The sequence below is a fragment of the Suncus etruscus genome, chromosome 2 (genome assembly GCF_024139225.1).
Source record: "Suncus etruscus isolate mSunEtr1 chromosome 2, mSunEtr1.pri.cur, whole genome shotgun sequence".
Taxonomy (NCBI): Eukaryota; Metazoa; Chordata; class Mammalia; order Eulipotyphla; family Soricidae; genus Suncus; species Suncus etruscus.
The window spans coordinates 49,641,227-49,666,528 of NC_064849.1; the positions used below are offsets into that span (position 1 = coordinate 49,641,227).

Below are 25,302 nucleotides of genomic sequence, written 5' to 3' on the forward strand. Positions count from 1 at the left end.
AGAGGATCCAGTTTGAGCCACACACATTTCACCACTCCCAGTGCTGGGAAGGAAAGAAATTAGCCCCATGTCTGGGCTCAAGGGACCAAATTGTATCAGAATTGACCACAAGCACCTTATTTGCCTTATTATTGTGCCACTTGGACAAGATGTTTCAAAGTCAAATAATAACGAAGAATGAGTTCACTTACTTTAGTTGATATTTCAACTTCCTTGTGTATGAACACCTCTTCAACTCTGACTGCATCTTTGGGAAAATATCCGAAGTCCTTTCCTTTCTATCAAAATGAAGAACAAAAATTAGCAAGGAAGAGTAACAAAGCAATAACAAAATTAAAGCTATCTTTGCATCTTTTCCTCAATTTTTATCTGCTTCAAACCATAAGCAATAATTGACTCTTTGACACCTAAAAGAAAATAAGTAAATCATTTTTAATTTTTATTCGAAAGAACAATATTATTCTGAGGAAACAGATCTAAGCTGAAAAATGTCCTTTTTTTTTTTTTTTGGAGGGGGTTGGTTTTTGGGCCACACCAGGTGGCGCTCAGGGGTTACTCCTGGCTCTTAGCTCAGAAATCGCTCCCGGCAGGCAAGGTGGGGAGGGTTGGGGAGGAGAGATGACCAGAAGAGATGCTGGGAATCAAACCCGGGTCTGTTCCAGGTTGGCCCCATGCAAGGTAAACATCCTACCATTGTGCTATTGCTCCTGCCCCAGAATGTCCTTTTTTTTTTTTTTTTTTTTTTTTTTTTTTTTTTTTTTTTTGGTTTTTGGGCCACACTCGGCGTTGCTCAGGGGTTACTCCTGGCTGTCTGCTCAGAAATAGCTCCTGGCAGGCATGGGGGACCATATGGGACACCGGGATTCGAACCAACCACCTTTGGTCCTGGATCGACTGCTTGCAAGGTAAACACCGCTGTGCTATCTCTCCAGGCCCCAGAATGTCCATTTTTCTAACTGTAGAGAGAAAACTATCTTACATCTTAATTTTCTTCCCCTTTTTGTGTGTTTTGTTTGTTTGTTTGTTTATTTGGGTTTTGTTTTGGGGACACATCCTGCAGTATTCAGAGGTTACTCCTGACTCTGCACTAAGGAATTACTTCTGATGGACTCAGGGAACATTTGGAATGTCAGGAATCAAACCCGGATACAAGGCAAATGCCCTACCCATTGTTTAATAGAGAATGGTGTAGTAGCCATACTAGATGGATCTATGATATATTCAGCATTTCAATTTATTAAAATCAAGTAAGATGATTTTGAAATACTATATTGTATTCATCAATATAGTAGATATTTAAAAAAAAACTGACAGTATATTTCAAACTTTACAATGTGGTTCCCTAAATAGCTAGCTGCTAACTGCATAAACTAAACAACTAATAATGTCCTAAAGCAAGTGTGCTCAAGTCTTCCCTCTGGCATCATAAATTATTGCTGCTTTGTGGAAAACTAGTTTACATATACTGGTAGCATGATAACATATCTAATGAAATGTTTTTCTTACAGCTTCATTATATGCCTTCAATAAATTCAAGGCACACGATATGTTTAAGGCAGCATAAGAGAGAAAAAAGGCTGGAGAGAAGTTCAATTGACTAAAGCACATGCTTTGCATGCAGGAGACCTGGGTTCAATCTTTGACACTACATGAAACCTACGCACTGCTGGAGACAGCTCCTGAAAGGAGGCTAGAGTAACTTCTGAGCACTGCTGGCTGTGGTTCAAATTTAAAATAAATAATAATTTTAATTTTAAAAGAGTAAGGGAAAAACTAGAGATATAGTTATAGGGGACATTGCACCTGCATTGCATGTAGGTTACCCACCTTTGGTGCCTATATGATTCCCTGAGGAATCACCCACCAGGAGTGATCCTGAGTACAGAGCCATACAGGATATGGCCCCAAAACAAGAGTAAGAAAGGATTAGAGAAGTTTGCTGTTGTTGTTGTTATTTTTTATTTCTGGGCCACACCAACTAATACTCTAGGCCAGGGGTCTCAAACTCGCGGCCCGCGGGCCATTTGCGGCCCTGCGTACAACATTTTGTGGCCCGTGACTGGCCTTCAAATATCTCAGTATTCGCGATTATTTGCTTATCAAATACCGTTCGGGGTATGCAAATGTTTAATGTCGTTTTTTTTCGATTTTTTTTCTTACTAATGCGATTTTTTATTGCAAATATTCGGTAAGCGAAATTCCTTGTGCGGCCCTTCCTCACCCCGACTTTGCCTCCTGCGGCCCCCAGGAGTTTGAGTTTGAGACCCCTGCTCTAGGCACTGACTGTCATGGCTGACTCAGGGGACCATATGAGATGCCAGGTAGGCAGCATCCAAGTCAAATGCCCTACCTGCTGTACTATTGCTCTGGTCCCAAGGCTAGAGAGATATTCCAGGGCATAAGTCACTTGTTTTATCCCCAATTCATTCCCTGGACCCAGATATGGTCCCCCCAAGCACTACTAGGAGTTTTCCTTGAACACAGAACTGAGAGTAAAACTTGAAAACACGGGTGTGTGCAAGTATGCTCCAAATTCTGTCCTTCTCAAGAAAAAAGAAAAAAAAAGTCTAGAAACAAGCTTGGGGCCAGTCAAAAGTTTCTAGCCAGTGACATCCAGAGTTTTGGTCACGCAGTGATTAACTGTAAAAAGGCCGATGAAGGGCTGAAGTGACAGCACAGTGGCATGGAGTTTGTCTTTGCACGCAGCCAACCTGGGACAGATCTGGGTTTGATCCCTGGCATCCCATCTAGACCCCCAAGCCTGACAGGGGAGATTTCTGAGCACAGAGCCAGGAGTAACACCTGAGCACCACCGGTGTGGCCCATTAAATAAATAAATAAATAAATAAATAAATAAATAAATAAATAAATAAATAAATAAAAGATGATGAATCCTAATAGATTCTGCTACTCTGGCACTAGACTAGACCAATAACACAGCAGCTAGGGCATTTGTCTTGCACATGGCTAATCTGGGTTCAATTCCATGCAACCCAAATGGTTCCCCACACCTGGTGTGATTCCTGGTTGCAGTAACCCTTAGCTCTGCAGGGTGTGGCCCAGAAATAAAAACAAAAGCAAGAACTTGAATGGACCTAGGTGATAGTACAGCAGGAAGGGCCTTTGATTAGCTTACAGCCAACCCAGGTTCAATCCTAGGCATCCCATTTGGTCCCCCAAGCCCACCAGGAGTAATTCCTGAGTATAGAGCCAGGAGTAACCTCTGAGAACCACTGGATGTGGCCCCCAAAAAACAACCACAAAAGCACTTGTCTTACATGCAGCTGTGTCACCAAATGATACATCTCCTGACAATGTTAGGTGGAGCAGCTGAGCACTATGTGCCCCCAGTAAAATATTATAAAATATATAAAATATTATAAAATAAATTTAATGTTTAAAACTATGCATGTATATGGTCAATTAAGCACCACCTGCAGGATGCCTAAGCACAGAACCAAGAGCAATCCTCTGTGAACCAAAATCAAAAGAAAAATAAAACAAAAACAAAACAAAACTCTTAGATGCTGCTTCTTTAGAGATGGAAATATGCATTTCATATACATTTTTCATTTATCCTGTAACATTACTAAGACTAGATACTTACACTTCCTGCCCATAAGTCTTCCCTTTCTCCTGTAAGCTTCACATAAACAGATATTTCATCTCCCTCAGTGAAGTTCAGGAATCGGCAGTCAGGACCTCTGTAATTTGTCACAGCGAAGGCTCTACTTATTAAAGCTACAAAAACATATGAAGAAAAATCCACAAATTTAAGTTAAAATGTTATTATCCCCTTCTATCCTGCCTTCTTCCAATCCATCCTATGTATTTGTAAATGTTTTTTTTTGTTTGTTTGTTTTGATTTTTTGTTTTTGGGCCACACCCGGCGGTGCTCAGGGGTTACTCCTGGCTGTCTGCTCAGAAATAGCTCGTGGCAGGCACGGGGGACCATATGGGACACCAGGATTCGAACCAACCACCTTTGGTCCTGGATCAGCTGCTTGCAAGGCAAATGCCACTGTGCTATCTCTCTGGGTCTGTATTTGTAAATGTTAACTTCTTCATGACTTACTGAATTTTTTGTTAGTTGTGTCTTAAGGGGCCATGTAGTGCCAGGGATAAAACCCAGGACCTCATATATGCCAGGCATGTGGTTTATGACTTAAGCCACATTCCTGCTCCTTATAATGTTTATAGCCTCAAAAAACAACACAGACATATCCACAAAATCAGTATGGTGCTGAGAATTGAATCTGCATTGTCTGCATACAAGGCAAAGAGCTTAACCCCTTGTGATGTCTCTTTGGTTCTCACAAAATCAATCATAAGGTTTGAAATATAAGATAAGATCTAAGATTGCCCTTTCCCAATCACTTTGTTGGGAATGGAGTCATAGTACATTGGTGAGGAAACCTGCCTTGTATGTGGCCAACCTGGGTTTAATTCCTGGCATCTTCTCATTTGGTCCTCAGAGCCCTTCAGGTGTAATCCTTGAGTGCAGAGGCAGGAGTAAGCTCTGAGCATCACTGGTATGGCCCAAAACATACAAAAATGTATTAAATAATTAATTAAATAAAATAACTTCCTTAGGACCAGAGAGATTGTGGATAGGGCACATGCCTTGCAGGAGACTGACCCACTTTCTGTCCCCAGCCCCACATCCTGAGCACTACCAGGAGTGATCTCTGAGTGCAGAGCCAGGAGAATATCCTGATCACTGTCAGGAGTAGCCCTGCTCCTAAAAATCACTTCCTCTCATTTCTTTATAGACACATTATCATTATCATTTTCCAGTCAGTAGGGATTAGAAAAATAAATAGTCTTCTTCCTGAATATATATGTATGTATTCCAAAATATTATAAGCTCTTTCATATCTTTGTTTATTAAAACAAACTATGAGTAAATGATTGTAGTTTAACAAAGGGGCCTTTAAGTTAGTCTTAGAGATCTTAAGCTTCTTAGAATTGACCACATGATAAACATTGAAGCTAGATCTTTACACTATGCCATCACTTTTTGCCTTTTTTTTTTTTTTTTTTGGTTTTTGGGTCACACCCAGCAGCGCTCAGGAGTAACTCCTGGCTCTACACTCAGAAATTGCTCCTGGCAGGCTCAGGAAGCCAAGATTCAAACCATCGTCCTTCTGCATGCAAGGCAAATGCCATACCTCCATGCTATCTCTCTGATCCCCACTTTTTGCTTTTTTTTTTTTTTTGGCCACACCCAGCGGTGCTCAGGGGTGACTCCTGGCTGTCTGCTCAGAAATAGCTTCTGGCAGGCACGGGGGACCATATGGGACACCGGGATTCGAACCAACTACCTTTGGTCCTGGATCGGCTGCTTGCAAGGCAAACGCCGCTGTGCTATCTCTCTGTACCCCACTTTTTGCTTTTTACCAAAGCTAGAAGTCTTGCTTCCCTCTACAAGACATCTCCAATCTACCTTGCCTCTTTTCTGAACTTTACTACTATCTATGTTCATATTTGGAATCACTAGTTTACTGTTTTGTAATGATAGATATTGTCATCATTCACTAGAATGAAAATCCAGAGACCAAGAAACTTATTTACATTTTTGTTCCTCTTAGATATTTACTCAGTCATCCCCTAAAGCCCAGCAAATACAATAGACTTCAACAATGATCATAACTACATATGCTAGATTTAACCCTCCAACACAGAAAGTAATATATATGTATATATACCAGAATAATTACTATACAGTATATATGCAGCAATTTAATGCATGCATTATATTCAAAATAAATTACTAGACAATTGAATGGTCCCTATCCCTGCTCTTTACCTGGCCCTAAAAATCAAATTATTTTGCAAAGATGAAAAATTTATTTTAATAATATAATCCCTTATAATAAATCTCAATACATTGAGTTACTTGTTCAAATGATTAGAATAAATGTTTATTCATTAAAAGCTTACATATAATTCATTTATGTTTAGACTAATAATGTTCTGCATTTTTATTCACATGTTATAAATTGGAAATAATTTGCAATTGCCAGAGAGTTAAAAATTTATTTATAACAATTTAATTACATTGTATGTAACCTATTTTGCACCAAAGTACTAATAAAAGAAAAAAATTAAGCACCTATCAAAAAATAAAATAAATTTCTCTTTGTATAAGATAAAGAAGTTGAATATACAGACTATGAACAAAATTATATACCCTCAATATTAACTATAGTTTTTTACAATAAGTGGACACATGAATTATTAAAGCTTTATAAAATTTGGACAGAGTAAATTATATTGGTTTAAAATAAAAACAATTTTAGAAGAATAGTATTAGACTTACTGATATGAATTAGAAACTAAATGTAAGTCAACATTAACAGCTGCATTATTTGTCATCTTTTAAATCAAATTAATTATATTTATTTTAAACTTAGTAAAAGTACTGATTAGTTTGGTTTGAATAATTAATTTTGTGTTTTATTTAGACTTACATATCAGGTTGATATTTGTTGTTTTGTATATTTACATTAAATACTATCACAACATTCTTTGCTTTCAGTATTTCCTATTTATAAACTATACAACTGCAAATATTTATCTATGATATAATGCTCATTGTATTAAGCATCTCCACAATAACATTTTAAGTAATTTTGTATTAAAAAAATACAAAAGAAAAGCAAACTTACTTTCACATTCCAAGTCACCACATTTTTTGAAGCCTGCCAACAGCTTTGTGCCCTCCAGATATTTGGTCAGAGAAATCATCAAAAGGAGGAGTCCATGAAGTCCAAGCTCCGCCATGTTAAAAACAAGCAAAAATTTCACGATGGAAAATTATTTAGGCTGTAGATTTATCACCCAAAACAGAAGTCACCCCCAGTCCTTCAGTAAATATAAGAGAAAGAGGCTTGTTTTTTCATTTCTTGACAACTACATTTTTCTAGCGCCATGTAGGCTTAGCTTGAGGGACAAACTCTCTCTGCTCTCAATCTGCAGTGTCAGGTAACAGATAATACATAAGAGCTTAATAATTAACAGGGATTTTTTAGTCCAACTCATGTCTTACAAAGGTGGCCTTTTGTAAAACTGTCTTGCTTAAAGGAGCCTTATGCTTAACTAGAAAACACTTTTAAAATTTTGCTTCTAAAGAAGTGCTCAGTGGATCCTGGCAAGGCTCCATTGCCTTGTGTTTTAATGGTTGGGTGGTGATCAGAAGTGCTCAGACCCAGTAGTGCTGGAAGCCACCAAGGGCTACACTGGAAACATGAAGTGCTGGGACCAAGCTCAGGGACTAACACATGCAAGGCACACACTCCAGTCCTTTAAGCTATTTCTCTAGCCAGGTAGGACAATTCTTTCTGATTTTGTTTTTGGATCACACCCAGAAGTTCTCTGGGTTAATTACTGACTTTGTGTTCATGAGTCAGATCAGACAGTGGGACTATATGTGTTTCCCTGATCAAACCAGGGTCAGCCATGTGCAAGGCAAGTGCTTTAACCCTTGTACTATCGAACAACTCTTAAACAGGCTTTCTCAGAAAGACACTGCATATCTTCTGTGGATACATCAGTAATTAAAAACTGAGAATTTCCTGTTTATAAATACCAGTTTATTAAAGTATATAAAAATATAAATATCTGAAACTCAATTATGCACAACTTTGTCGCTGAAGAAACAACTGTATTATGAACAATCTTGTAACTGTAGTGTTTAAATAAAGTAATCAAAAATAAATAAATATGTGTAGAAGCAATTACAATCATGTTAACAATATGATTTTGAAATATTAACTATTAATCAGAATTATTGAAAATACTTTGATATTTTAAAAATCTTCAGTACCACTATAAAATTAACACTTGTTTTTATTGAAGAATAATACGGAGATTGGAGTGACAGCACAACAGTAGGGCATTTGCCTTGTACACAGCCAACCCGGGACGAAACTGGGTTCGATCTCCAGCATCCAATATGGTCCCCCAAGCCTAAGCACAGAGCCAAGAGCACACCCCTGGGTGCCACTGGGTGTGGCCCCACCCCAAAAAATAATATGGGGGTCAGCCAGAAAAAATAATAGTGCAGCAGGTAGAGCTGACTTACATGTGGACAACTAGATAAAGGGCCTACTCGAGTTTGATCCCCTGACATCCTATGCCCCCCCTCTAGGAGTGACCCCAGAGCTCAAGGCCAGAAGTAAACCCTGAGCAATTCTGAATGTGTCCATAAACAAACAAACATACAAAAACAAACATAAGAATTATATGAGATCCAGAATGTTAGCACATTTGGCAGTTGTTTGACTTGCACATAACTGACTTGGGTTCCATACCCAGCATCACATATGGTTTCAGTGCACCCAGCCCTTCAGGAATGAACATTGAGTGCAGACAAGAGTGTAAACCTGGACAGGTATAGTAAAACACACACACACACACACACACACACACACACACACACACACATAAGCAAAACACCAAAAGCTAAACAAACAAAAATAAATGTTCCCCAAGGGGCCCGGAGAGAAAGCACAGTGGTGTTTGCCTTGCAAGCAGCCAATCCAGAACCAAAGGTGGTTGGTTCGAATCCCGGTGTCCCATACGGTCCCCCGTGCCTGCCAGGAGCTATTTCTGAGCAGACAGCCAGGAGTAACCCCTGAGCAATGCCGGGTGTGACCCAAAAACCAAAAAAAAAAAAAATGTTACCCAAGAATAGTTAGTTAATAGTAAAATTAAAGTTAATAGTTAAAGTTCCCCAAGAATAGTTAACATAAAGCAAATATTCTTTTTTTTTTAGTCTAAAAACATCTTTTTTGTTTGTTTTGTTTTGTTTTGGGACTATAGCCAGCAGTGCTAAGTAATAACTCCTAACTCTGCACTCAAAAATTACTCCTGGAGGGGCTGGAGCAGTGGTGCAAGCAGTAAGGCGTCTGCCTTGCCCATGCTAGCCTAGGACGGACCACGTTTCGATCCCCTGGTGTCCCATATGGTCCCCCAAATCAGGAGAAATTTCTGAGTTCATAACCAGGAGTAATCCCTGAGTGTCAATGGGTGTGGCCCAAAAACAAAAACAAAAAAAGAATTACTCCTGGAGGTGCTTGAGGAACCATATTTTATGGTAGGGGATTGGAAAATACAGATTGTCCAAGTGCATGGGAAATGCCCTATCCACTGTACTATCACTCTGGCTACCACAGGGCAATTAATTTTTTTAGAGATAAATCTGTCATATGTCAGATATAAAAAAAAAATACTAGGGAACCGAAGCAATAGTACAGTGGTTAGGGTGTTTGCCTTGAACACAGCAGACTTGGGTTCAATCCCTAGCATCCCATATGGCCCCACAAGCCTGCCAGGAGTGATATCTGAGCACAGAGCCAGGAGTAACCCCTGAGCACCACTGCTGAATATGGCTCAAAAAAAAAGTAGGGAAACAATAAGTGGCCAGAGTCATTAGAACTAGAGATTTTTTCCACAGAATGGAGTATATATATATATGGAGGCAGGGAAAGAAGACTAGGGGAAGGGGACCTTGAGACAATGGTGAAAGGAGCAGGCACTCTGGTGATAGGTGTGGTGTTGAAATGATGTGTGCATAAAAAGTGTAATTTACAGTATTGTAAATCAGGGCCAGAGAGATAGCATGGAGTTTGCCTTTCATGCAGAAGGTCGGTAGTTCGAATCCCAGCATCTCATATGGTCCCCCGAGCCTGCCAGGAGCGATTTCTGAGCATAGAGCCAGGAGTAACCCCTGAGCACTACCGGGTGTGACCCAAAACCCAACAACAACAACAACAACAAAACAGCATTGTAAACCCTGGTACCTCTAAAACTGTTAAGGAAAAAATTAAAGCAGAATATACATGTTACGTTCTGGGTACTATTTTTGTTTGTCTGTTTGACCACTGTAATTGGTGTTCACAGGCTACTGCCAACTCACTGCGCAAGATTTTTCCTAGTAGTGTTCAAAAGACTATGTGATGTTGGGGATAAAATCTAGATCTCTCACAGGAAAAGTGAACTCTCTGTCCTTTGTATTAGCTCCGAGGCCTCTGTGTATTAGATCATATTAACCATATGATTCAATTTAATCCTCAGAACAACATTCTCCTGCCAGGAGAGATTTCTGAGTGCAGATCCAGGAGTAACCCCTTAGCAGGTGTGACCCCCCTCAAAAAAAGAACAACATTCTAAGCTAGACAATATTGCCTATCTCCATTTTTGCATTTGAAAAAACTGAGGTAGGTTAACTCACATGTATGTTGTATGTGGAAAAGAAATTGCAACCCAGGGGCTGGGCGGTGGCGCTAAAGGTAAGGTGCCTGCCTTGCCTGCGCTAGCCTTGGACGAACCGCGGTTCGATCCCCCGGTGTCCCATATGGTCCCCCAAGCCAGGAGCAACTTCTGAGCACATAGCCAGGAGTAACCCCTGAGCGTTACCGGGTGTGGCCCAAAAACCAAAAAAAAGAAAAAGAAAAAAAAAAAGAAATTGCAACCTAAGCTCTTTATTTCCCACTATTCACACAGAATCAAATCATATTTCACAGAAAGGTGTCTTCTCTATCTGCAACAATACATGCCAGGAAAAAAGCTCAGAACCATTCCTTGTATTTTAAAAAGTTGGGGGTGGGGTTTGGTTTAGGGGCCACATCCAGCGGTGCTCAAGGGTTACTTTCCTGGCTCTGCACTCAGGAATCACTCCTGGCAGGCTCGGGGAATCATATAGGATGTACTTGACTCAATGTATTTAAAATTATTTAAATATTTTAATTTATTTAAATGTATTTAAATTATGTGTATGTTTTTATAAGTGGCCAGAAATACAAGATATCTGAAAGAACCTTCTAATCAGTGGGAATGCAACATGTGATTTGGGGTTGTATTCATTTTCTTCTTTGCATTTATCCATATTGCTTGGCTTTCCTTTTTTAAAATCACTAAGAATTTTTTGTATTATTTGTTTCTGTTTTGGGGCCACATCTATTAATGCCCAGAGGTTATTCCAGGCTCTACACTCAGGAAACACTCCTGGCAGTGCTCAGAAGGACCATATGAGATACTGAAAATCTGGGGCTGAGAGATAGCACAGCGTGGGGCATTTACCTTGCATATGGCTGACCGGGAGGGACCTGGTTCGATTCCCAGCACCCATATGATCCCCCAGCCTGCCAGGCATGATTTCTGAGTGCAGAGCCAGGAGTAACCCCTGAACACTGCTGGGTGTGGCCCAACAACCAATCAATAAATAAAGTTTAAAAAAAAAAAGATACTGAGAATCAAATCCAGGTTGGCTGTGTATAAGACAAGTACCCTACCTGCTCTGGCCCATGTATATTATTTTTAAATGATAATGAGGTTATGAAAATCAAGTTTGTTGAATGTCAACATTGCTTAAAAGTTATCCAAACACTATACAAGGAGTTTTAGAGTGAAACACTATGTCTCAGTAGAATGGTGATGCTACCTAAATCCAGATACTTTATTGGAAAAGACTTTGGATAATGGAATATTTTTCACTAAGAGGACAGCACTAGAAAAGTCTTTGGGGGGCCGGCAAGGTGGCGCTAGAGGTAAGGTATCTGCCTTGCAAGCGCTAGCCAAGGAAGGACCACAGTTCGATCCCCTGGCGTCCCATATGGTCCCCCCCAAGCCAGGGGCAATTTCTGAGTGCTTAGCCAGGAGTAACCCCTGAGCATCAAATGGGTGTGGCCCCCCCCCCAAAAAAAAGGTCTTTGGAAATTGTTTCCATGATAGATAGGAGTATGCAAGAAAGACAGATTCAACCCGACATAGAAAGCATGGAGCTAGTCTCCCAACATTCCTCTTCAAGAAAATTTTTTTTCTGTCTAGTTGCAGAGAATACTGTTAGAAGTAAGTATTATCTGCAGCTACTGTTATTTGAATATGGAGAAAGTATATTTCTAAATCTATTCTTTGCATAACTTCTTTCAGATTCCGGCATGCCTGTCTGTTAATGTTGCAGAACGTAGTGTTTTAGAGCCCAACACTCCCCCTAGTGATGGATATAAGCAAAGCATATATCAAGCTTTCCTGCTCCTGAACAAAGGATGTATGTGATTTGTTTGTTTTCCAAAATAATAACTATTAGAAAGCCTCTTTTAGGAACAAATATCTTGTATTCTTAAAAAACTGTAGTAGGAAATTATTTGACTGGTACAATTAGATACTATACTTCTCTCCATATACATACAAAAAACACAGATTTTGTTTCCTTAACAGTTTCAAAAGTTGATAAACTGGGGCCAGCATGATAGTGCAGTGGTAGTGCATTTGCCTTGCACACTGTTGACACAGGATGGACCTGGGTTCAATCCCCAGCTTCCCATATGATCCCCCAAGCCAGGAGCGATTTCTGAGCACATAGCCAGGAGTAACCCCTGAGCATCACCAGGTGTGACCCCCCAAAAAAAACACAAAATAAATAAATAAATAAAATTGGTAAATACATTGTCAAAGAAATTAAAGAAGCTCTTTAAGAGCTTCAAAAGTTGGCACATGATTACTTGCATGATTTATAATATATCAAGGCATTAACTAATGATGTAATTTATTCATTTTTTAATTTAATTGGGGCCTGAGTGATAGTAAGTAGGTAGGACTCTTCTTGATTTGCATGCAGTCAACCAGGGTTCCAGCCCTGAAATGCCATATGATCCCAGGAGCCCCACTAGAAGTGAATTCTGAGCTGAGCCAGGAGTAAACCCTGAGAATCATGGATGTGACCCCAAACCCATGCCCAATCCAGATTTCTTTCTTTCTTTCTTTCTTTCTTCTTTCTTTCTTTCTTTCTTTCTTTCTTTCTTTCTTTCTTTCTTTCTTTCTTTCTTTCTTTCTTTCTTTCTTTCTTTCTTTCTTTCTTTCTTTCTTTCCTTCCTTTTCTTCTTCTTCTTCTTCTTCTTCTTCTTCTTCTTCTTCTTCTTCTTCTTCTTCTTCTTCTTCTTCTTCTTCTTCTTCTTCTTCCTCTACCTCATCCTCCTCCTCCTCCAGCTTCTTCTTTTTTTTTTTTTTTTTTTTTTTTGTTTTTGGGCCACACCCGGTGATACTCGGGTTACTCCTGACTATGCGCTCAGAAACCACTCCTGGGTCGGTGGACCATATGGGACGCCGGAGATCAAAGCCAGGTCTGTACTGGGTCAGCCGCGTGCAAAGAAAACGCCCTACAGCTGCGCAATAGCGCGGGTCCCAGCTTTTCTAAATTAAGGGGCTGGAATTTTAGTACAGATGATAAGGTATTTGCTTTGACACAGCCTCCCAACTTTTTGTTTTGTTTCGTTCTGTTTTTAGGACAAAGTGGTGCTCAAGGGTAATTCCTGACTCTTTGTCCATGAGTCACTCTAACAGGCTTGGGAACTATATAGGATGTTTGTGGTCCAACCTAGGTCAACCATATACAAGGCAAATACTCCATCCACTGTACTATCTCCCTGGCCCCCTGACCCAGCTTTGAGCCCCAGTATTACTTATATATGGTCCCCCATCCTACCAGGAATGATCTGTGATCAAAGAACCAGAAAAAAACCTTGAGCATTGCCAGGTATGGCTTCATTTTTTTCCATAAAAATACAATTAAAGTTTAAAAACACACAACACAACACACACACACACTCACACTCACACACACACACGTTAAAAATACAGATCGTTGGGGCCGGGCGGTGGCGCTAGAGGTAAGGTGCCTGCCTTGCCTGCGCTATCCTTGGACGGACCGCGGTTCGATCCCCCAGCGTCCCATATGGTCCCCCAAGCCAGGAGCGACTTCTGAGCGCATAGACAGGAGTAACCCCTGAGCGTCACCGGGTGTGGCCCAAAAACAAAAACAAAAACAAAAAATACAGATCGTTGGAGCCAAGAGATAGCATGGAGGTAAGGCATTTGCCTTTCATGCAGAAGGTCATTGGTTCGAATCCCAGTGTCCCATATGGTCCCCCATGCCTGCCAGGAGTAATTTCTGAGCATGGAGCCAGGAATAACCCCTGAGCACTGCCGGGTGTAACCCCAAAACCACACAAACACACACACACACACACACACAAATACAGATCATTCTCATTCCAGAGATGCCTGTAAATCCAAGATTTTTGGAGAATGCATTTGCTTGACCTTCTCTGAACAATCATAATTTTTCCTTTCTCTTGTAGTTGGTTCCCAAATTCTATCTCAGCATCTGTTTCTAGAGGACCCTCCTTAGAAGACTGATTCAGAAATACAGAAGAGGAGATGGCAGGGCATACACATTTCAGTCCTTTGTGTTCCCACTCCATAGACCCTCTTGTTTTTGAGTTATTGGAGGTTGTTTAAACTCTGATCACGTTTTCTTATTTTATGTCGGAGTTCTTGAAGGAAATGTTTTGAAAGGTGACAACTCCTCAAGGGTTGATTTCTTTCTCCTCTTTCTTTCTCTCTTTCTTCCTTCCTTCCTTCCTTCCTTTCTCTTTCTTTCTCTCTCTTCCTCTTTCTTTCTTTCTCTTCCTTCCTTCCTTCCTTCCTTTTTCTTTCTTTCTTTCTTTCTTCTTTCTTTCTTTCTTTCTTTCTTTCTTTCTTTCTTTCTTTCTTTCTTTCTTTCTTTCTTTCTTTCTTTCTTTCTTTCTTTCTTTCTTTCTTTCTTTCTTTCTTTCTTTCTTTCTTTCTTTCTTTCTTCTTTTTCTTCCTCCGTTTTTTTTTGTTTGTTTTTGTTTTTGGGCCACACCCAGCGGTGCTCAGGGGTTACTCCTGGCTGTCTGCTCAGAAATAGTTCCAGGCAGGCAAGGGGGACCATATGGGACACCGGGATTTGAAACAACCACCTTTGGTTCTGGATTGGCTGCTTGCAAGGCAAACGCCGCTGTGCTATCTCTCCGTTCCTTTCTTTTTTCTTTCTTCTTTCTTTCTTTTTCTTTCTTTCTTTCTTTCTTTCTTTCTTTCTTTCTTTCTTTCTTTCTTTCTTTCTTTCTTTCTTTCTTCTTTCATTCCTTTCTTTCCCTTCCTTTTTTCTTTCCTTCTTTCTTCCTTTATTTTTCCTTCCTTTTTCTTCCTTCCTTTCTCCTTTCTTTTTTCTTTTTCTTTCTTCCTTTCTTTCCTCTTTTCTTCCTCCTTTCTTTCTTTTTTACTTTCTTCTTTCTTTCTTTCTTTCTTTCTTCTTTCATTCCTTTCTTTCCCTTTCTTTTTTCTTTCCTCTCTTTTTCTTCCTCCTTTCTTTTTTATTTCTTTTTACTTTCTTCTTTCATTCCTTTCTTTCCTTCTTTTTTCTTTCCTTCTTTATTCCTTTTAGTCTTCTTTTATTTTTCCTTCCTTTCTTCTTCTTTCCTTTCTTCTTTCTTTCCTTCTTTCCTTTTTCTTTCTTCCTTCATTCCTTTCTCCCTTTTCTTTCTTTTTCTTTCTTTCTTTCTTTCTTTCTTTTTTTCTTTCTTTCTTTCTTTCTTCTTTCTGTCTTTCTTCTTTCTCTCTCTCTCTTTTTCTCTCTCTCTCTCTCTGCTGTCTTTCTTCCTTCCTTCCATGCTTTTTGTTTGAGGAATGCCAACTTTGTAACCATGGGATTAATATTATGCAGACAAGTCTTATCTTCCAAGATAGAAATGACTTATGGAAAGTCCATGATGTGTTCTCACACTATCCCAGAAACTGGAGATCTATGAATGATCATGACAAAGTCCTTGCTCTGATGGACTTTGCATGCTAGTGAAGGGAGACAGGCAGGGAAACAAATGAACAAACAAGATAATAGCAGGAAGTGATAAGTTATTATGGAGAAAATGGTCTACTTTTAGAAAATTGTCAGAGAAGGCATTTCTGGAGAATGGCATTTGAATTTAAATAAATAAGACAACTGTGCATAAGGAAAAATAATTAGTAAGTCATGCTCCATTATCAGTAGTTTTATTGTCAAATATTTAAAAAGAAACAAAGGAGTCATTAATAAATTCTGGTATGTCAGAAACCAGGTTTGAAGACAGAAATAAATTTGGCAGAAATAAACAAGAATCATTAAGGCAGTTGGAGAGTGTTAGGAGATGAAATCAGAAGTCCAGTCATACAGGGACTTTCAGCTACAGTAAAGAATCAGTTTTATTGGCATAATGATTTGGCTCAGGCCTCAGAAGAATGGGCATCACCCATATACACCTTAACAATGGATACCATCTATGGAATCAACCACAATTGTCTTCAACATTACCAGGATTCAAGCCTCTACCAGGGAAGACCTATCACTGCTTTGGCAGTGACTTACTCCAGAGTGCTCCCAACACCCAGACGACTCAGCAACAGTCTGCTCCGCATTTAATGGTTTGCTGAAACTAGAGGATGCTCCACATCAGCCTGACATCAATAAAAGAAATGCACAGAATCCAGAGTCTTTAAATATAAGAATCTGATACCAACAACAGCTAAAGTGTGGACCTTGAGAATGACTGGAGTTGGATGGACTGGTTTGCCTGGAACCCAGAGTCTATCTTATGCCAATAAACTGAGGTGAGGCCTTTTTAGTAATCAGGTCAAGGATTTTCCCCCATTTTTCTGGACCTATGCAAACAATGGCTCTTGCTACTATCACACCTTTACTTTTTTTTTACTTTTATTCTTTAAGAAAAAAAAATACAACTTACTGAACTTAAAAACAATTGTAATAGAATGCCTGTCTTGAATACAGGCGGGATGGGAAGGGGGGAAGGGGGGTAATGTTACACTGGTGAAGGGAGGTCTTCTGGTTATGACTAACCCAAATAAGATCATGTTACTTGAAAAATATATTTAAAAAAATGAATGAGGGAACTGAAAAACCTGTCTAGAGTACAGGTGAGGGGGGGTGGGATGGAGGGAGATTTGGGACATTGGTAGTGGGAATGTTGCACTGGAGATGGGGGTGTTCTTTACATGACTGAAACCTAATCACAATCATATTTGTAATCAAGATGTTTAAATAGATAAAAATATTTTTAAAAAAAGAATCAGTTTTATTTTAAACTCAGTGGAAAGCCTTAAAAGATTTTAAGGAGGGCCCGGAGAGATAGCACAGCGGTGTTTGCCTTGCAAACAGCCGATCCAGGACCAAAGGTGGTTGGTTCGAATCCTGGTGTCCCATATGGTCCCCCATGCCTGCCAGGAGCTATTTCTGAGCAGACAGCCAGGAGTAACCCCTGAGCAACGCCGAGTGTGGCCCAAAAACCAAAAAAAAAAAAAAAAAAAAAGAGAGAGAGAGAGAGAGAGAGAGAAGATTTTAAGGAATTAAATGACATTATTTGTACTTTTTCATATAATTTCTCGTTTTTGTTTGTTTTTGTATGTTTGTTTTTAGGTCACACCTGGCAGTGCTCAGGGGTTATTTCTGGTGCTATGCTCAGAAATCGCTCCTGGCAGGCTCAGGGGACCATATGGGATGCTGGCTTTGAACCCAGGTCAGCTGCATGCAAGGCAAATGCCTTACCTGCAAAATATATTCCTACATTTTGAAATCACCCCGGGCAGACAGGTCTGAAGATGGGTAGAGTAGCCATGAAGAATTAATAAACTAAGCCAGTCAGGAGAGAGTCATGGAGTCAGTGGCTTCTCCTTGTGGTCTCTCTGAGCTTCGAGCCAAACTGATCTTTCTTTATTATCCTAGTACAAAATCCACCAAGCAGAGAAGGGTCTAGTGATCCCTGTGGGCTTTTACATATCAAAGTGATAGGTTTAAAAGAAAGAGGAAGATGAGCAGATGCCTTTGTTTTGGGTTAATAGCTAAGTGTCATTTTAAAATTTCACCCTTTCTGTTCAAAACAAAAAATTTGAGAAAGGCTATAAAAGTTTTTGTTTTACTGCTCTCTGCCAGAGGCAGGAACCCCAGATCAGAACTTATAAAAGTGGTCTTTATTTTGCATAGGCACAGTAAAAGTTGGCTGTAAAAGCGTCAAAAGTTAGATTACGTCATTCTCAAAACAATCAGCATTTTCCATATGCTTGTTTTATACATATCACAAGTTTTTTTCATAGACTTTTATGAAACTTAAACATTAGAACATTTCTGCAGATATACTTGATTTGAAATTTTGGGGGGTTTTGTTTGTTTTTATTTTTGTTTTGTTTTTTTGGGCCACACCCAGTGATGCTCAGGGGTTACTCCTGGCTATGCACTTAGAAATCGCTCCTGGCTTGAGGGATCATATGGGATGCTGGGGGATCGAACTGCAGTCAGTCCTGGTTCAGCCCCATGCAAGGCAAACATCCTACAACTTGTGCCACCGCTCTGGCCCCTCCATCGACTTCTGTGGATAAAGACATTAGAGTATTTTTGTAGACATAATTTGAGAATAAGTTGCTACTTAATATAATATATACAATCAAGCATCACTCAACTGGGAAACATTCACTAGGCTAGCTGAGAACCATTAGAAATCTAACAAAGGGCCCGAAGAGATAGCGCAGCAGTGTTTGCCTTGCAAGCAGACAATCCAGGACCAAAGGTGGTTGGTTCGAATCCCGGTGTCCCATATGGTCCCCCGTGCCTGCCAGGAGCTATTTCTGAGCAGACAGCCAGGAGTAACCCCTGAGCACCGCTGGGTGTGGCCCAAAAACAAAACAAACAAACAAAACAAACAAACAAAAAAAGAAATCTAACAACATCACGTATTTCCCCAGAACTGTGCAAACTACTATTAAACCATTAAAGTTGAATACATAATTATCTGTTTGCAGTGGGGTATAGAACAAAACGAGTAGCTAGTAAGATCTATATAGGTAGGACACACAGTTTAACCGCAATATAGTAACCGATGCAAATATGATCGAGAGATTAACTTACAAGAAAGTTGCAGATGATTCAAAATACAGCTTCACCTCAGTGGGCTTTGGCTGGGCTCGGATTCTCCATCTTCTCTATTTCTGCTTTCTGTAATAGACTGCTGGGGTCCCCTGGTTCAGAAAGGCCTTTGGTACCTGGACTGGAATCTGGGTGAGGGAACCCGCTCGTCTCCCTACTATTGGTACCCTTCCAATGGGGCTTTTGTTTTGGCTTCTGCCCACTCAGTGACTTTGATAAACTGCTGTAGATTAGGGGAACAAAGTCCTCATACAAAGCACCTTTGGTTGAAGAAAGGCATTGGGCCTCGGCCTCTGACACTGCTTAGAGTCTTCAGCTCTCTCCTCTTCACTACCTGCTTCTGTCCTGAGGGGGCCTCTGCTACATTCGGAACAGGAGCCATGTGCACTGATGTTCCTGTAAAGAGCACTGCACACTCAGTCCAGCTTGAAGAAGCCAGAGGGTCAAATAGCTCACTATCACTGTGGTCTTCTCAGGTCCTTGGTCACTGTTTGAGTGCCTGTTGTAAAATAAAACTCCATGTTGTGAAATCACCCTACATGCCATGCTTCTAATCCAAGGTGGATGGGTCTGAGAAGAATGTAGGCAAGATGTGAATTAATAAACCAAGCCACACAGGAGAGAGTAATGGAGTCAGTGGCTTCTCCCTCATGGTCTTTTTGAGCTCCAAGCCAAAATGACCTTTCTTTATTATCCCAGTACAGAATCCACCTGGCAGGGGAGAATCAAGTGATCCCTGTGGGCTTTTATATATCAAAGATTAAGTTTAAAGAAAAGACAAAGATAGGAGAATGCCGTTGTTGGAATAATAGCTGAGTGTCACCTTACATTATCCACTCTGTTATTGCTCTGCCTCCACTCAACTTTTTACTGCATGAATAAAAATTCCTTTTTATATTTTGAATAAAAATACTATTTCCATTAATTAATAGTTGAATTTATTCCTTTAGGGGGCAGAATTTGGGGCCACACCCAATAATTCTCAGGGCAATTGAGCAGTTCTGTGCTCAGGGATCACTCCTAGTGGTGTCTGGGGAAAATTATGAGGTGTAGAAATCAAACTAGAGTTAATTACATGCAAGGCAAGCACTAATGTGTTTACTATTTCACATAATTCTCTAGGATTGTATGTCTCACAAATAATCAAAAAGGTAAATAGTTACAGTCATTAAAAACTACGACTAAACTCAAAATTCAAGGCCTCTAATTCATTCTACCACTGAGCTATATTCTCAACAATAACTTCTAATATTTCTCAAGATTTCATTATTAGGACTTGTAAATATTCCATCCACAAAAAGAAATCTTGCTTTTTTCAGTATTAAAATCCCTTGAGTGAGGGCCTAAGTGATAGCACAGCAGTAGGACATTTTTCTTGCACACAGCACACCTGGGACCGACCCAGGTTCGATTCCTGGCATCCCATATGGTCTCCTGAACCTTTCAGAATCTATTTCTGAGCACAGGCCAAAAGTAACCCCTGAGCGCCACTGGGTGTGCACCCCCCCCCCAAATCCCTGGTGTTTAGTCTCCTTGCCCTTGAGTAATTGCATAATTAGAAATAATGCAAAAGGGGCCAGAGAGATAGGATGGAGGTAAGGCATTTGACTTGCATGCAGAAGGTCAGTGGTTCAAATCCCGGCATCCCATATGGTCCCCTGAGCCTATCAGGAGTGATTTCTGAGCATAGAGTCAGGAGTAACCCCTGAGTGCTGCTGGATGTGACCCAAAAACAAAAACAAAAAGAAACAATGCAAAGGAAGATGATGTCATTGTCATTAGTCCCTCTATAAGTTATATGATTCTGTGACTCAGTTCAATAAGATAAAGTACAGAGATATTCATCTAAACTCAGGGAAGAATAATGAATCACTCCAGTTTTTCATGGTCTTTATTCTCCTTTTATCTTTATTCTGCTTCCCTCTTCAAGAAACTACAACTTAAACTTTGTGAACCTTGACATATGTAGCCTTGACATAAATTTAGAATTACAAACTGTCATTTCTCACTTTAACTGAATGATAAAACTATAAAAAGGAGGGGGCAGAGGGGTATTAAAGAGTTAAGATATTTGTCAGGGCCCTGAGAGATAGCACAATGGTGTTTGCCTTGCAAGCAGCCGATCCAGGACCAAAGGTGGTTGGTTCGAATCCCGGTGTCTCTATATGGTCCCCCCCGTGCCTGCCAGGAGCTATTTCTGAGCAGACAGCCGAGAGTAACCCCTGAGAACGCTGGGTGTGGCCCAAAAAACAAACAAACAAAAAGATATATTGCCTACCCTGATTGGTTTACTGCTATCATTACATGGAAACCTGGATACCATGGAGGTCAGAGCTCTGCAGCTGCTCTCTTGCAAAGCAAAACAAAACAAAACATTGTCTATGGTCTAAAAAGTTAGTACAGGGATGAAGGCACTTTGCATGCAGTGGGTATGGGTTTGACTTCAGACACTATATAGTTCCCTGAGCATCTACCAGGAGTGATCTCTGAGCACAGGAGTAAGCCCTGACACCTGTTAGATGTGGGCCCAAGTCTCCCACTCAATATATAGAAGTTTTTATTCAAATATATATTTAAAGAATAGCCTCAAAAAAGAAGAAAAGAATAGCCTCATTGTTTTGTACTGTTTGCCTTACATGCAGAAGGATGGTGGTTCGAATTCCGGCATCCCATAAGGTCCCCTGAACCTCTGCCAGGAGTGATTTCTGAGTGTAGAGCCAGGTAGTAACCGCTGAGCACTGCTGGTGTGACCCCCCCCCAAAAAAAAAGAGTATATTATAGATTTTTAAAATAAGTTTCTGGGACCTGTGTGATAATAAAGCAGATAGGGTATTTGCTCTGCATACTGCTGACCTAGATTCAATCCTTGGCATCTCATATGGTCCCTTGAGCTTGTAGGAGTGATTCCTGAGTGCAGAGTAAGATATAACTCCTGAGCACCATTGGGTGCTCAGAAAACTAACAATAAAAAGTCATCTTCAATAATAAAGTTAACTTTTATCTATAGTTAAAATGCATGTTTATTACAAAATAAATATGAGAGGCCAGAGAAATAGTACAGAGGATAGGACACTTGTCTTAGCAGGAAATCCAGGCTTGATCCCTGTCCACCCATATAGTCCTCCAAGCACTGCCAGGAGTAATTTTTTTTGTCACACCCAGCAGTGCTCAGGGGCTACTCCTGGCTCTGCACTCAGAAATCACTCCTGGCAGGCATGGGGGACCATATGGGATACTGGGAATTGAACCTGGGTCCGTCCTGTTCGTCTGTATGCAAAACAAATGCCCTACCACTGTGCTATCACTTCAGCCCCCTGGAGTAATTTTTGAGTGCACAACCTGGAGTAACTCCTGAGAATTATCCCCTAACCCCCCCCCCACACACACATTTGCATTTGCACCAACACAGAATAATCAAGCCATATAGTCTAAATCAGCATTGTCCATAAAAAGTAGGTAGGGCTGGACAATGAATAGGGCAGTTTGCCTTGCATGCAACTGACCCAAGTTCAATTCCTGGCATCCCATATGGTCCCTTGAGCCTTCCAGGAATAATTTCTGAGGCAAACCCAATAGTAATCCCTAAGCAACATCAAGAATGGATCAAAAACCAAAACCAAACCAAATAAAATAAAAAGGAGTGATATATACTAATAGCCACATTAAAAAAGATTACAAGAGGGCTCTAGTGGTCAAGTTAGCAAAAGGCCTGTGTGAGACCATGGTTTGATCACATAGCTTACTTTCCCAGCATCTCCAGTATAGAGCTTTATTGGCTCCCAGGTCTTATCAATCTCTAGTGGCTCAAGGATACCTAAGCACTAGTGAGTTTCCCTTCTCCCAAAATAAGATCAAAATAAACAGGTGGAATTATCTTTGAGTGTATTTTATTCAATATCTAAAATGTCTTCATTTATTTATATTTTCTATAATTGAACAAATTATCACAAATAAAATTGTAATGAAAATTAATTAATTATTTTTAGAACAGTTCAACATAAGATCTCACTGGGAAAAAAATCAAAGTATCACAGAGCTTCATTTTTTTCTGGAAGCTCTAGCAGAGAACCTGTTTCATTTTCTAGTTTCCTAAAGGAATCTTTCTTTTTCGTTAAAGCTGCTGGATCTGCACCTCATGACTTTTTCCTAGTCACATCTTCCTTTCCACTTTTTTTTCTTACCTCGTTTGGACCGTGGTCAGTTTTGCTAAAGACTTACTTCTGGCTGTATTTAGGGGACACTTCCTGGAGGTGCTTAGGAAAGCCTATGTAGAGCTAACGATCAAACCTGAGTTGGGTTACCTATTTTTTTCTAAAAAAAATTATTTTCAGTATATATATATATATATATATTTGTTTTATTTGGGTTTTGGGTTTTGGGTCACAACAGGCAGTGCTCAGGGATTAATCCTGGCTCTATGCTCAGAAATCGCTCCTGGCAGGCTCGGGGATCATATGGGATGCCAGGATTTGAGCCACCATGCTTCTGCATCAAGGCAAATGCCCTACCTCCATGCTATCTTTCCGGCCCCTGGGTTACCTATTATACTACCATATTTTCCGGCGTATAAGACGACCCCCTAATTTTACAGTTAAAACACAGGTTTAGGCCTATATTTGCTGTATAAGACAGAATGTTCCTATGCTGCAACTGTATTTTCCATAGTGAGCCAATCACAACAAGCAAAGGTTCAAAAGTTATACTGTAATAGACGTCCTCTCTGACTCTGGCCAATCTGAGCAGGCTTTTTACAGTGTAGATTCAGGTCCAGAACATTGTCTAATTTGCATGCAAAAAAAGCCTGCTTGCATTGGCTGAGTTAGAGAGGCGGTCTGAGCAGCCTGGCAGTGATTGGTGCAGGATCGAGTTGGAAAATTCGTTGTGTGGCAATATTCAGACAATTTTCATTTAGTGGCATATTGAAACATTTTTTGGGATATACTCGGGGTATAAGACGATCCCCGATTTTCGGTTGACTTTTTTTTGTTTCAAAAGTTGTTTTAATGCCAGAAAATACGGTATCTCTCAGGCCCTCCTTTCCACTTTAGGAACTTTGGTCTTTTCTTCTTCTTTTTTTTTTTTTTTTGGTTTTTGGGCTACACCCGGTGGTGCTCAGGGGTTACTCCTGGCTGTCTGCTCAGAAATAGCTCCTGGCAGGCACGGGGACACCGAGATTCAAACAACCACCTTTGGTCATTGCACCTTTGGTCAAAAGGCACGGCCTTTTCTTCTTTTTTTGGTGCCAGGGACCTTGAACCAAGGTTTTCCACCTGCAAAGAAAGTCCTCTACTGCTGAGCCTCACTACACGGCCCCAATTTTAAAGGATTCCTCTTCTCTTTGACCATCCATTTAGTTCAATGATTTGGAATTTTTGGGTACATTGGGTGAAGAACTTGCATTGCATATGACCAACCACCTGTCCAATACCCAGCATGCATATGGCTCCCGAAGCACCACCAATGAACCCTAAAAACAGAGCCAGAATTAAGCTTAGAACACAACTGGATATGGCTCCAAAACAAATGTATATGCAGAAAAATGATATACATTTTTGATGAGAAGAGATATCTTTGTGTTATCAGGGAGCTGTGTGGAGTTAGTACACCATTCAAATAAAAGTGAGAATTTAGGACAATGGAGGATAAATTACATGAATATTGAACTATTAATGTTGATATAATGTTAAGTAATGAGTTGAAAAGTTTCCAAATTTAGGCTGAAGCAATAGTATAATGTGTAAGGCACTTGCATGCAGCCAATCCAGGTTCCATCCCTGGCAGCTCATATGTTCTCCAAGAATCATCAGGAGTGATTCCTGAATGTAGAGCCAGGAGTAACCCCTGAGCATCACTGGGGATGACACAAAAACAAAATAAAAAACCACCAACAAAAAAGCCCTCCAGGGGCTGGAGAGATAGTACAGTGGTAGGGCATTTGCCTTGATTGCGCCCAATCCAGGATGGACCCAGGTTGGATCGCCAGCATCCCATATAGTCCCCCAAGCCTGCCAGGAGTGAGTGATTTCTGAGTGTAACTCTTGAGCACCACTGGGTGTGGCCCCAAAACCAAAACCAAAACCAACCAACAAACCCTTCACAGTTGTTCATACAGTGGGATTTCTGAAGAGTTTGATTCTTTGTAAATTAGATAAGCTGTTTTTCTATTAATCTGTCCTACTAGCAATGGTACGCAAGTTATATTGTGTATTTTGTTGACAACAGAAAGGAGCTATGAATGAAATATGATGCGCTGAAATCTGCAAGCAGTTATTAGGATAAAGCAGACCTGTAATGCCAAAGAACATTGAAGTATGAGATTACACAAAGCAGAAAATAATAAAATATCTGCACAGCTTTTCAGGGTAACTCATTAGTTAGGGCAGTAAACAACCAACAGATTTCAATGATTTACCAATAAAAGTTTATTTCTTGCTCATAGCACTGTCTACTTTTAAATATATTAAGGCAGTTAAACCATACCTACACACTCCAGAACAGTTGCACCTATGGTCTGGTAGCTATACTACCTG

The 25,302-nt window shown here is 40.2% G+C and overlaps 1 protein-coding gene across 1 annotated transcript in view; it reads right to left on the bottom strand.

The window, feature by feature from the left end:
* Window positions 1-6,857, bottom strand: part of MIA2 (MIA SH3 domain ER export factor 2) — an 82,254-nt gene extending 75,397 nt beyond the window's left edge. The window contains 3 exon segments of the mRNA XM_049766957.1: window positions 192-278; window positions 3,608-3,741; window positions 6,672-6,857. Of these exon segments, the coding sequence (XP_049622914.1) occupies window positions 192-278; window positions 3,608-3,741; window positions 6,672-6,786 (336 nt within the window). The 5' untranslated portion in view covers window positions 6,787-6,857.
* Window positions 6,858-25,302: the final 18,445 nt, after the last annotated feature.